The sequence below is a fragment of the Pleurodeles waltl genome, chromosome 1_2 (genome assembly GCF_031143425.1).
Source record: "Pleurodeles waltl isolate 20211129_DDA chromosome 1_2, aPleWal1.hap1.20221129, whole genome shotgun sequence".
NCBI classification, from domain to species: domain Eukaryota; kingdom Metazoa; phylum Chordata; class Amphibia; order Caudata; family Salamandridae; genus Pleurodeles; species Pleurodeles waltl.
The window spans coordinates 982,403,870-982,418,207 of record NC_090437.1 but is presented as its reverse complement, the minus strand read 5'-3'; the positions used below and the strand labels follow the sequence as shown (position 1 = coordinate 982,418,207).

At 44.3% G+C, this 14,338-nt stretch overlaps 1 protein-coding gene across 12 annotated transcripts in view; it reads right to left on the bottom strand.

The window, feature by feature from the left end:
* Window positions 1-14,338, bottom strand: part of FRYL (FRY like transcription coactivator) — a 1,894,812-nt gene that overhangs the window by 429,107 nt on the left and 1,451,367 nt on the right. For all 12 annotated transcript variants that reach the window (XM_069201557.1, XM_069201569.1, XM_069201550.1 and 9 more), the window contains one exon: window positions 10,462-10,602. In XM_069201557.1, coding sequence (XP_069057658.1) covers window positions 10,462-10,602 — 141 coding nt within the window. The remainder of the gene's footprint in view (window positions 1-10,461; window positions 10,603-14,338) is intronic.

The window sequence follows — 14,338 nt, the reverse complement described above, 5'->3', positions numbered from 1 at the left end:
GTTTGCTGCCTGTTCCGCCACCCTTTTGCCTGCCGCGTCGAATTTTCTACTCTCTTTATCTGGAGGTGGCGCGTCTCCTGAAGTATGAGAGTTGGCTCTTTTGCGCGCTGCTTCAACTACAACAGAGTCTGGTGATAGCTGTTGTGTTATGTACACTGGGTCTGTTGGTGGCGGTTTATATTTATCTACTCTTGGAGTAATGGCTCTCCCTTTGACAGGCTCTTCAAACACTTGTTTGGAGTGTTTTAGCATTCCGGGCAACATTGGCAGACTTTGATATTGACTGTGCGTAGACGACAGTGTATTAAAAAGGAAGTCATCTTCAATGGGTTCTGAGTGAAGGCTGACATTGTGAAATGCTGCTGCCCTTGATACCACTTGAATGTAGCCTGTACTATCCTCAGGTGGCGAGGGTCTTGCTGGATAGCATTGAGGACTATTGTCTGACACTGGTGCGTCGTAAAGGTCCCATGCGTCAGGGTCATCTTGACTCATCCCCGTATGTGTTGGGGATTGCATCATTGGTGGAGTGGCTACCGGTGATAGTTGTGAAGAGTGATGTGGGGATAGTGGTGGTGTTATTTGTTTAGCCACTTTTGCTTGTGGCTGTTTGTCCTTGTCCTTGTCTTGGAAGGCAAGTTTTCGTTTCATTCTGATTGGGGGAAGAGTGCTGATCTTCCCTGTATCTTTCTGAATAAAGAGCCGCCTTTGCGTGTGATCTGGCTCTATTGTCTGTAATTCTTCTTCAAATCTGTGTGTCTTCATTTGAGAGGACAGTCCTTGTTCCTCTGAATAGGAACTAATTTTCGGTTCGGAGGCCGGATGTTTCGGCACCGAAACCTTTTCTGCTGCTTTTTTCGGCTCCGACAAAATCTTTTTGCTTTTCGGCATAGTGCCCTCTCGGTGCCAACCAATTTCGGTGCCGCTGTCTCGGTGCCGAATCTTTTCGGAGCCACTCTCTCAGGCCCGAGATTGCTGCATGCCTGTATCTCGACCGGTGTCGGATGACTTCGGCACCAGCTCGCCCTTTTTCGGTGCCGATGGACGGTCACCTACTTTTCGGGTTAAGCCATGGCCTGTTGGCGGTGGCGTCCCTGGGCTTTGGCAGTCTTTTCGTGAGTTTTTTGTTTCAACTTCTTACTCACGGTTTTCGGCGTTTCTTCGGGCTCGACCTCCTCCGAGTCCGAATCCTGGATGGAGAATGTTTCTTTCTCCTCCTCGAAACACCCTTGTCCTGTTGGCGCCGACGCCATTTGCAGTCTTCTTGCTCTTCGGTCCCTGAGTGTCTTCCTCGACCGAAACGCTCGACAGGCCTCACAAGTATCCTCCTTGTGTTCTGGTGACAAACACAAGTTACAGACCAGGTGTTGATCTGTATATGGATACTTGTTATGGCATTTTGGACAGAAGCGGAATGGGGTCCGTTCCATCAGCCTTGAAGAGACACGTGGCCGGGCCGACCAGGCCCCGACGGGAATCGAAAAACCCCGACGGGCCACCGGAGCTCTTCTCAATTCGGTGTTGATCTTTTGTAACTAACCAGATACCGAACGCAAACAATAACGACGATTTTTCCGAGATTCTAACTAACTTTCCGACCCGAAACACGGAGCGAAAAGGAACACGTCCGAACCCGATGTCGGAAAAAAAACAATCTAAGATGGAGTCGACGCCCATGCGCAATGGAGTCGAAATGGGAGGAGTCCCTCGGTCTGGTGACTCGAAAAGACTTCTTCGAAGAAAAACAACTTGTAACACTCCGAGCCCAACACCAGATGGCGGGATGTGCACAGCATGTGTATCTGCAGCTACACATGCCATCGAACATATATTTACAAATGTACAAGTTTCATCAACCTATAATGTACAATTTTCATCAACTTCTAACGGCTACAGGCTCCCGGGGAGGCGGGAGGGCGCATGTGAATCTGCAGCGTCTCATGCCACGAACAGATGTACACTGGGTAAATGACATTTTCCGTTCGATGGCATGTGTAGCTGCAGATACACATGCTGTGCATAGACTAGTAAGCAGTTATCTCCCCAAAAGCTGTGGCTTAGCCTTTAGGAGTTGAAGTTGTCTGAAATAATGTTCGTAATACAGTCTATCCTACTGTGGCTTGTTGTGTTAACACATCTACACAGTAATGTTTTGTGAATGTATGAGGCGTAGACCATGTGGCTGCCTTACAGATTTCTGTCGTAGGTATATTTCCTAGAAAAGCCATTGTGGCACCTTTCTTCCTAGTGGAGTGCGCCTTCGGCGTAATAGGTAGATCTCTCTTTGCTCTAATATAGCAGGTCTGAATACATTTCACTATCCATCTTGGCAATGCCTTGTTTGGATACTGGATTTCCTGCATGAGGTTTTTGGAAGGCTACAAACAATTGTTTTGTTTTGCGAAATTGTTTTGTTCTATCAATATAGTACATTAGTGCTCCTTTAATGTAACGTATGTAAGGCTCTTTCAGCTACTGAGTCTGGTTGTGGAAAAAAGACTGGGAGTTCCACTGTTTGGTTTAGGTGGAACGGTGATATAACTTTTGGTACAAATTTGGGATTCACGTTTATGTTTATGTATTTGTATAAAGGGTTCTTGTATAGTAAATGCTTGTATTTCACTCACTCTTCTAAGAGATGTGATAGCTATTAGGAAGGCTACTTTCCAGGTTAAGTATTGTATCTCACAAGAATGCATGGGTTCAAATGATGGACCCATGAGTCGTCTTAATACAATATTGAGGTTCCACAAGGGAACTGGTGGTGTTCTCGGGGGTATGATTCTTTTTAAACCCTCCATAAATGCTTTGATGACTGGGATTCTAAAGAGTGATTTGAATGTGTAATCTGCAAATAGGCAGATATTGCTGTGAGATGTATTTTAATGGAAGATAATGCTAGTTTAGATTTTTGTAAGTGTAGTAAGTAGCTTACAATGTTTTTTGCGGCAGCATGTAGCGGTTGAATTTGATTATTATGGCAGTAATAAACAAATCTTTTCCATTTGTTTGCATAACAATGTCTTGTAGTAGGTTTTCTAGCTTGTTTAATGACCTCCATACATTCTTGTGTAAGGTCTAAATGTCCAAATTCTAAGACTTCAGGAGCCAGATTGCTAGATTGAGCGATGCTGGATTCGGGTGTCTGATCTGTTGTTTGTTTTGAGTTAACAGATCTGGTCTGTTTGGTAGTTTGATATGAGGTACTACTGATAGGTCTAGTAGTGTTGTGAACCACGGTTGGCGAGCCCAGGTTGGTGCTATTAGTATTAGTTTGAGTTTGTTTTGACTCAATTTGTTTACCAGATACGGAAGGAGTGGGAGAGGTGGAAAAGCATAAGCAAATATCCCTGACCAGCTCATCCATAACGCATTGCCCTTGGAGTGTGGATACCTGGACGCAACGTTTTGGCATTTTGCATTTTCGTTTGTTGCAAATAGGTCTATTTCTGGAATTCCCCAGCGTAGAAAGTAAGTTTTTAGTATCTGGGGATGAATTTCCCATTCGTGTGTTTGTTGGTGATCTCGACTGAGATTTTCGGCTAACTGGTTTTGAATCCCTGGGATATACTGTGCTATTAGGCGAATGTGATCGTGAATCGCCCAATGCCAAAATTTTTGTGTTAAGAGACACAGTTGTGAGGAGTGTGTCCCTCCCAGTTTGTTTAGATAATACATTGTTGTCATGTTATCTGTTTTGACAAGAATGTGTTTGTGGGCTATTAGCGGTTGAAATGCTTTCAATGCTAGAAACACTGCTAACAGCTCTAGATGATTTATATGAAGTTGCCTTTGTTGAGCGTCCCATTGTCCCTGTATACTGTGCTGGTTGAGGTGTGCTCCCCACCCTATCATGGAAGCATCTGTTGTGATCACGTATTGAGGCACAGGGTCTCGGAATGGCCACCCTTGGTTTAAATTTATAGGATTCCACCACTGAAGCGAGGAGTGTGTTTGGCGGTCTATCAACACTAGATCTTGAAGTTGACCCTGTGCTTGTGTCCATTGTGTTGCTAGGCACTGTTGTAAGGGCCGCATGTGTAGTCTTACGCTTGGGAAAATGGCTATGCATGAAGACATCATGCCTAGAAGTTTCATTACAAACCTCACTTGATAATGTTGGTTTGGGTGCATGTTTAGTATTACATTTTGGAAGGCTTGTACCCTTTGTGGACTTGTGGCAATCCCTTTTTGTGTGTTGATTGTTGCTCCTAAGTATTATCGATGCGGACATTCATTGAGATGTTTGTAACATCAGGCTCTCGGAGGTCTTGTTCAGCAGGATGATGGCTGTGTCCAATGGGAAAGCTCTTTACACATGGGAGGCTCACCTAGCAACTGCTGCTGTTGCCAATCAAAATTTGACACATGACTCTTTGGCGTGGACCCATCAGAGTCTCTTTGAAATGAGGGACTGGATTTGACGTTTGTTTTTCTGGATGTATCCCCATTAAGGCTAGTTAAGGTGGTTCTTCTGGGGAATGGAAATTACACCTCAGAAGATTTATTCTAAACAGCGAGCAGTTAATTTGAATTGTATATTCTTAATGGATTAAATAGTCTCCTGCACTTTCATCATCTTTAGCTGCCTGGACTTCTCAGCCAAAAGTATCAGAATCCGAACCAAATTAATCATATCAATCAATCCACTGGGGGAATCGGAGTGGAATCTCTCATGCAGATAGTTTTCAGTCCTCATTGTAAGCAAAGTAGCTGAGTTGACTTCTGGCAACAAAAGGAGTTAACTGAGTGGCTGGTCACTCTAGGCTGAGGAAGCAGCATACATAGCAGCAGAGACTGAGAAAAGTGAAAGGCTTAGAGCTTTAGTTCCCTCTGGCAGCTCCTACAGGGATACCAGAGTGCAGTGCGGCAAACATTGCCAACACTGCACAATGAAAGAACTGAATCTAATCGGCAGAGTCCTGCTGGGGGTCTTGGAGCATTTTGAGGGATGCCCGGTCAACTTGTAAGAAGGGTTTTCTGCAGCAAAATGGCAGTGCTTACGAAGAGCACAAGAAACTCCTTAGCTATTTTATGCAAGGAAAATTGAATCTCTTCACTGTGCTTGTTATGCTTGTGTTTGTTGTAGGAGGCTGGTTCAGTTTAGGGTATACACCTGTGGTGTGGCACCCTATACGGAGTCTAGGCAACCCTTAGTGACAGTGTTTTGGTGCCTAGATAACCAAAGCTCTCTAGGGGTAGCTGTGGAGAGCAGCTCAGGCTTATCAGGGAGGAGTGTAAAGCATTAACAATACCACAGCAGTCAGTCAGTGATGTCCACACAAGAAAGAACCACACCAAGTGCTACAAAATAAAGCATTCTTTATTATAACACTAGGACTATCCTAACGTTGGTAAATCTCCACTTGGAGATAGCTACACACAGAAAAATATACTTAGAAATGTGGTGAATTCATTTTAGTTCCCCACTGGGCACATGAGATAGCTTAGACATTGGTTTGCAGGCCTGTTGCCCTTTTTACCTAGTAACCTTTTACATAATTCACATGCTCTGTTTTATCCTTTTTATTTCATTATTTATTTTAGCACTTTGCAATTGCTTACATTTTAAAAGAAATCATTTGCTTTTTTATTATCAGTGCCATTCCGAGAAGGCGTCATTATCAGTGATGTACGTAGGTATTGCCATATCCCTTTCACTCTTACGCTTGACAAGAACACTGTGCGCACTTGTTAGGGATTTTTTATATAATTGCTGACACAAGTCTACCACATTATTAGTTGTTAAGGTACATACCTGCGTCAGGGATCCTACCTGAGCCGTATAAATACACATCACACGGACAAGGTCATTAGAGGGGTTCCTTCCAGATGTCATCTATGCTGCACGTCGCCCTGCTGCAGAACTCAGCCCATTTTCCTTCACAGAGTATGACCTAGAGGCCTCATTTCAAGGTAACGAGGGGAGTGGGGGGAGGGGTTGGTTCTCATGGACATGGTCCTGGTAGATTAGGATTTATCACACCTAGCTCTCGTTAGGGTAGAGATAAGGCGTTTTGTTAGGAATGCCATATCTAATGTTTATTGCAATAAGGTGGGGATTTTCATATTCACAACTCTCAGCTTCATGATTTTGCTTTTTTTAATTGCTCATTATCCTAATCATTGCAATTCATGCATTTTACTGTAGATTGCAGTCTTTTCAATAAATATATTGAAAACTCTCCTGCATCTCCTACATTGCCTATGTGTGTATGAGACGTTTTGCTAACGAGAGAAAAGGGTATCTTACGTTCCACCACGAAGCCCCTAAGAAGGGTCATCTAGAGCCCATGCGTAAGGCTGCCAGAAATCACCTTTACTGTCTGAGCTTTGGTGAGGTACTGCTTGGGAGCCAGGAGGGTTGGGCCGACAGTTGAGACTTGTTGTAGGAGTGACTCAGTCACCTATAAACAGAAGTGAGTGCAACGACAACAGAAACAAACCGGAGGGGGGGGGGGGAAGAGAGTTGGGGGCAAACCATATACTAAGAAAGTGTTGTAAGAATGGAGGTGCCCAAGCAAGGTTAAGTGTGTTAGGATCCCAGAGGCTGGGGGGAGTTTGAAATCAACCAAGGTAAGTAATAGAAATCCCCCAGGCGCCCGTATGCAGAGGTGTTAACTAGCCTGGTGTCCCATAGGCTAATACAGGACTGTCGTGGTTGGAATTGTCAGGATACTTCCCAGAGGACCACGAGGAAAAAAGATGGCACAAGAGGGGATTGATAGTGCCCCCACCCGTGGATAGGGGTGAAGTGACATCGGAAACATTTGTTGGAGTCAATAGGACCCTGGTTTGTCCAGTTGCTGTTGCGACCTGTGGACCAGGTCAGTGGAACCCCAGGGCGGATTCATAAGAATAACCTGTAAAAGAAGGGGACAGTGTCCAGACAGTGCAGGTAGGCAATAATCACTCTTCATGGGGAGACGTTCCTGCAGATCGATGAAGAAAGAAGTACGATGCGGAGGCCAGGAGATGCAAGAAGATCCTTGGAGTTGCCCACAAGCTATCTCACATCCGTCGCCGCATTGCCGAGGGGTCAGTGGTCAGCTAAACCACCAACAAGCATTGACAAAAGAAGGAAGAAGCTGCGGGGATATCTGCAGGATTTTGGGGACAAGCAAAGTCCAAACGACTCAACCCATTAAGGGGATTCGGGTCTGGCCCTCAGCAAGCAGGACAGCCAGTAAGAAACATTTCAGCACCCACGAGGCACCAATGGCAGCAGGCACAAGGAGATACAGGGAGGCCTCACCAGCACAACAAAGAAGGAATCCCACGCCTCAGGAGTTGCAGGGTGGATGCTGTTCTTGGAGATACAGAGTGCTGGAGGCTGGGGCTTCTTGGAGCTCGAAGGTCTTCTGGAGGAGGAGTCAACAAGCCTTGGTAACAGCAAAAGATGCGGTACACAGGGGTTCCGTCTCAGTGGCTACAGCAAAGACCCACCGTTTCCAAAGTTGGATAGAAGACAAGTTGGACCTGGAAAGGGCCACAGAACCACCACCTGTGTAACAGAGCCTTTTGATGTCCGTGGGGTAGCAGGATTCACCAACCGGTTATCGTCGGCGAGGTGCCTGTGGATGCAGGGGATTGACTGCTTCACTCCAAGGGTGATTCCTTCTTGCTTCCTGATGAAGAGTCCTTGTGACCCTAGAGGATGCAAAGCCATGGATGTTACAGAATTCTTGGAAGAGCTGGAGAAACAATGTTGCAGTGGAAGCCCTCTCAACTGGATACAGTCTTGTTTCAGTTCCTAAGGCAGACCAGCAGCGGTTCCAGAGGCCAGTCTGCAGAAGTGTCTTGCAGAGAGTTTCTTGTAGAGTCTTGCTCGATGAATCTAGGGACTCTTCCTCAGGGGAGCCCTTAAGTAACCCTAAAAGGCGGTTGGACACTATCTGCAGTGACTCACCTATCAGAGGGGGTCATGGATGTCACCTAGCTGGCCTAACCAGTCAGATGCTTCCAGGGGCCTTTGCACATCTTATTTTCAAGATGGCAGACTCAAGCGGCCACCTAGCAGAGCTCTGGGCACCTCCCTAGAGGAGGAGCTGGACAGGGGGTGGTCACTCCCTGTCTTTTGTGTGGTTTCGTGCCACAGCCGAACCGGAGGGGTCCGGCACTGGTGCAAACCGGTTTATGCAAGGAGGGCATCAAATGTGCCCTTCAAAGCAGTCTGGTGGCACTGAGAGGCCACCCCACCTCAGTCCAAAAACACCCTGTCAAAGGGAGAGGTGGGCACGCCTCTTCCCTACAGGAAATCCTTTGTTCTGCCTTCCCTTGCTCGAGTTAGGCTCATCAGCAGGAAAGTAGAACAGTGTCTAGTGTTGGCAGCAGCTAGGGCTGGCATGCAGACCCTGCAAAGGCTGTAGAGGCAGATCTTGGGAACCCCCAGAGTACATGGTATCTGTTGGAAAGTTCCCTCTTACTATCATGGTTATCCCCACTTTCTGCCTGTTGTCTGTATGTTTTTGACTGTGTTCACTGGGATACTGCTAACCAGGACCCCAGTGACTTTGCTCTCTGCCTTTAAACATGGCTGATCGGACCACATGAGCTTTGCATGTCTCCTAGTTAAGCCTTGGCTGCTCATCCACAGCTACCTCTAGAGACCCTGGCTTCTAGACACTGCCTACACTTCACTAATAAGAATACCTGGAATAACGTGATAATACACTAGGTATTCAACACACATCAGGCCAGTGTCCTACAGTATCTTGCAACTAACAGTGGAATCGGTGTAGTTGCATGATGCCATACATGCCTAGGTTCAGTGAAGCCATTATATAGCAGGACCACTTGTGTTGACCAGTGTCCACTACATACCATAAAATGGCTTCCTCACACTTACGAAGCCCGGGAAATGGAGTCTGGGATTTGTAGGGGGCACCTCTGCTCATGCAGGGGCGCCCTCACTCTAAGGACCATGCAGCCCACCTTTAAGTTGCAGGGCCTACTATAGGGGTGGCTTACAGTGTTCAAGTGCAGTGACCACCACAAAAGGCAAGTCTTATATCTAAACTGAAAAGTGCAGGTACCACTTCAAGCAGGCTGCAATGGAAGGCCTGCAGACAAAGTTGCCATGGGCTTCCATGGGTGGCATAATACATGCCACAGCCCATGGGAGAGCCCAAGTGTACTAATGCCCTTGGTACATAAGTACCATATACTTGGGACTCACATGGGTGCACCAGTATGCCAATTGTCGGGTGTAAAAGTTAAAAACAAAATCAAATTTAAAGAAGAGATCACTGACACTGGGGTCCTGATTGGCAGGATCCCAGTGTACTAGTCTGAACACAGTGACACCAAGCAAAAAGTGGGGGTAACAATGCTAGAAAGATGCTACTATCCTACAGTTGGGGAATACTTTGGAAATGGGCACAGAGTCAATGCCTTCTCCTAGAAGGGTTTTTAAATGTTTCTGTACCTAGGGTAATCGCAACTTAGCTTTCCTAGTGCATGATCCAAAAAACATTAGTAAAGTGCAATCCAATGGCCCCTTGTGGGCTAAAGTTTGAATATACTGCAATAGTAAAAGAATGCACAGAAAGGGTTAATTCAAAGGACTGTGTAATCAACAGTTGAGATGTAAACAATAATAGCTTATTCATTTCATTGCTATCATCATATAGTTGCCCAATCGCATCAGGGAAAATATATACAGAGGCGTATATGTGGAGTAAACGGATTTACTTAAAATGACAAGAAAACAACAAGTAAAACTGATCACAAAAATTGCTGCAATGATAGCTGACTAGAGGGGTTATATTACTGCTCCTGTCTATTTAGAGTGCATGAGGGAACAAACATTGCATGATGAGCTGTCATATGAGCGGCCAAGGTTCCATAGACAATTGATGAGAGGATCTGTACAAGCGTGAGCCTAAAAGCTAGAATGAGGGCAGGGGACCAAGGAGAAGGCATTCTGTACAAATCAAGAAAATAATGATCAAAGCATAGAGTAAATAAGTTAGCAGGCCCAGACCCTACGTCCATTAGGGAGTTGAAATCAAAGAACTGATGTCACTAGCTTCTTTAGCACCCCTTAGGTACTCCGCCCATATCACTTCCAGTGCTCTCAGGTCTCCAAGGACAAAAATCACAGTGCTGCTCACTAATTATTACTGAAATGTTTCCATATGCACTCTGGTGCCTGGCAAGAAGGTTCACATAAGTAAATTATGCAGCAGCAAGTATCTACAAAACAATGCAAGTTAATTTGAGTTTGAAGCACAGAATCACCATAGTGTTTGTAGGTTGTAGACTGATGTAGGTAGAAATAAAGGTAGAGTGGGATGAAGGAAGGTGACTACATTAAAGAGAAAGGAAAAGAAACAACGAGAGATGCTGACTGCTTGTAAGTTTTCAAAGCTAGAAAAATACGTAATGTTACATCAGCCATGGCCACATGATTTAAAAAAAAAAAAGCCTTATAGACGCTTCGCTTTGTAGACTCCGTACCTGCACATATCTTCCAATCACCTTTATTATCTCTAGATTAAACTGCTTCACTGGAGCGGTAGAAAGATCAATGTGACTGAGAAGGCTGTAGATAATTTGCAGCAAAGACTGCTGCATGCTGGCCAACCCTTTTTCTAATAGCTAAAAAACATAAACACATTATTTCAGGTTGTTGGATAATACCATTTACTTTTATGGTGAGGATGCAAACAAAAGATATTTTGATACACTGCTAAATTAGAGTTTAGAGCTAAGACTCGGTAAACCACAATGTTCAAGTAAAGGAATACAATGCCCGAACAAGTGATGAATCTAATGAACAATTTACTTACCTTCGGTAACAAATTATCTGGTAGAGACTCTTTCTAGCTGCAGATTCCTTTCATAGGATTGCCTGGCGTCGGCTTTGAATCTGGAATTTTTCTGCTGAGCAGTACCCTGCACGCCACCAGGTGGCGTCCTTCGGATCCGCGTGCGTCGTCCAGCTCCGTGTGCGTCATCAGCTTGGTTGAAGCCGTCTATGATGTCACGGTTGTCTATACAGATTCCGCCTCGGCGTGCGTATGTCAGTTCTTTTCCCACAACTTTCCATGCCAGAAGCGCAGTCATGAAAGAAATAACAATTATAGATTTTATCTTTTTCACTTGACTGTTTGAAGTAAAATAATTCTTAAATACCTTTAAGAAAGGCAAAAATGCTAAAAAACATATGTACTTAATTATATATATGTATAAATATATCCACAGAGCGAGGAGGCTTGGGTGGGTGTCAGGAATCTGCAGCTAGACAGAGTCTCTACCAGATAATTGTTACCGAAGGTAAGTAACTTGTTCATCTGATAGAGACTTCTTGCTGCAGATTCTTTACCTCAGAACAGATACCCATGGTGGTGGGTCTGAAGGATATATTTTTAGACTAGAAAGTCCAGCAGGACTGAGCGGGCAAAATGCCCTTATCTTCTCACCTGGCTACCCAGACAGTAGTGTCTTGCAAACATGTGCAAGGAAGCCCACGTTGCAGCCTGACAGATGTCCAACATGGGTACACTACAAGCTAACGCAGTGGTAGCAGCTTTCCCTCTGGTAGAGTGAGCTCTCAAGCCCTCTGGAAGCTGTTTCTTGGCCAAAGCGTAGCAGATCTTTATACAGAGAACGACCCAGCACGAAATGGACAGTTTCTGTACTGCCCGACCCTTCTTTGCACCAACGTAGCCCACAAAGAGTTGGTCGTCCACCCGGAACTCTTTTGTGCGGTCAAGGTAGAACTACAATGCTCTTTTTGGGTCCAGCCGATGGAGACGCTTCTCTTCCTTAGAGGGATGCGGTGGTGCAAAGAAGGTGGGCAAGGTGATATTTTGACTCAGATGGAAAGGGGTCACCACCTTGGGGAGGAAAGAGGCACGAGTTCTTGACACTACCTTGTCAGGATATATTGGCGGTTTTGAAGATAAAGCCTGCACCTCACTCACACTCCTGGCAGATGTAATTGCCACCAAAAAGGATGTTTTAATAGTGAGCAGCCGGAGAGGACAGTTATGCAAGGGCTCAAAAGGAGCACACATTAGGAAGAATAGAACAACATTAAGATCCCACTGGGGCATGACGAAAGGCACAGGTGGGAACAAATGCACAAGCCCTTTCAAAAATCTTTGAACTATAGGAGACCTGAACAAAGATGGTTGATCGGGCAAGCGTAAGAAAGCCGATAAGGCAGCAAGATAGCCCTTAAGGGTCCCTAAGGAGGAACCCTGTTAGGCGAGAGATAGACCAAACAAATGGTGTAGGAAGTTGGCTCTGTATATACTATTTCAAAGTAAGAAATAGTGGGCACAGAGACCAAGGGCTCCCCTTAGAGGTAAGATAGTGGCAAAAAGAGATAATTCTAGTGCTCTATTTTGTGGTAGTGCGGTCGAGCAGTAGACTTATCGGAGGGTAGTGTTCAGCATTTGTTGTACACACACAGGCAATAAATGAGGAACACACACTCAAAGACTTACTCCAGGCCAATAGGTTTTTATATAGAAAGATATTCTTTTCTTAATTTATTTTTAGAACCACAAGATTCAAATAAGCTTATAGAGAGTATACCTTATGGAGAGTTACTAAGAGCAAGGAGAAACTGTAGTGAAAAGGAAGATTTTTTGGAGGAAATGAAGGTCATGAGGAGTAGATTTTCAGAAAGGGGCTATTCTAACAAAACCACAGAGAGTGCACGTGACAAGGTTTTGGCAACGAATCGAGAGGAAGCATTAATTCCGCACACCAAGAAAGGCTCGGATCCACAACAATCAGTTAGATTTATTACAGATTTCCACAATCAATCATGGGAATTAAGCAATAGTTTGAACAAATATTGGAATATATTAAGGTCAGATGAAGCAGTCAGGAAATTTGTGGATGATAAAGCTCAAATAACTTTTAGAAGAAGCCCGTCACTGAAAGATCAGCTGTGCAGAAATTTTGTTCAATCTCGAAAAGATTGTCAAAGACCTATACATGGCTTCTATACTTGTGGAACTTGCAAAGCTTGTAGATTTAGCCCGAATTGTCGAGAAATAGTATTAAACAAAGAAATGAAACCATTTGTAGTAAGGAAACATCTAACTTGCAATACTGAATATTCAATTTATGCGTTATACTTCCCGTGAAATTTAGTTTACATAGGCAGTACAATCCATAAAGTAAAGAAACGGATATTGGAACGTTTTAGAGCGGTCAAAAATGAAGATAAACAATATCCAGTGGCCAGACATTGTGCTAGATATCATGATAAGAATATACATTTGTTGACATTTTGTGTTTTGGATAGTATTCCTGTGGACAGTAGAGGGGGGGAATAGAGAACAAGAATTGCGCAGACTGGAATCAAAACTGATCATTAAGTACAAGACATTACAACCGAAAGGATTGGACATGGATGAAGAATTGGCAGCCCATTTAGGTTAAGAATTCTGGGAAGTAATGGTATGATTATAATAAGTTCACAGTTTAAGGGAAGTATATAGAGTTTTCTATGGTACAGATGAGGTGAGATGGATTTCATCATATATAGAATATTACATTTATTGAATTTCTGTATTTTATTTACAGAGCGATTTGAGATGGCAGTCCTGTATGATGGAAGCAGGAGAGCTATTATATCTCTTTTCGGTTTCCAGTACCCCAGAAGGTTACAAGTAAAAACACAGTTTTTTATGTATTTTCTATATATTTTATTTGTAGTTTATTTTGAATTGCACATATATGGAAAATGTCACTTACCCAGTGTACATCTGTTCGTGGCATTAGTCGCTGCAGATTCACATGCTGTGCACATCCCGCCATCTGGTGTTGGGCTCGGAGTGTTACAAGTGGTTTTTCTTCGAAGAAGTCTTTTCGAGTCACGAGACCGAGGGACTCCTCCCATTTCGACTCCATTGCGCATGGGCGTCGACTCCATCTTAGATTGTTTTCCCCGCAGAGGGTGAGGTAGGAGTTGTGTATGCTAGTAATAGTGCCCATGCAATGGAGTGAATGCGTATGTACATAATAAAGTTTCAAGTAATCTATTTACAAATGTACAAATGTTTAAGATCTACTTCTAAACTGCTACAGGCTCCCGGGGAGGCGGGTGGGCGCATGTGAATCTGCAGCGACTAATGCCACGAACAGATGTACACTGGGTAAGTGACATTTTCCGTTCGATGGCATGTGTAGCTGCAGATACACATGCTGTGCATAGACTAGTAAGCAGTTATCTCCCCAAAAGCGGTGGTTCAGCCTGTAGGAGTTGAAGTAGTTTGGAATAATGTTCTTAATACAGCTTGACCTACTGTTGCTTGTTGTGCAGTTAACACATCTACACAGTAGTGCTTGGTAAATGTATGATGCGTAGACC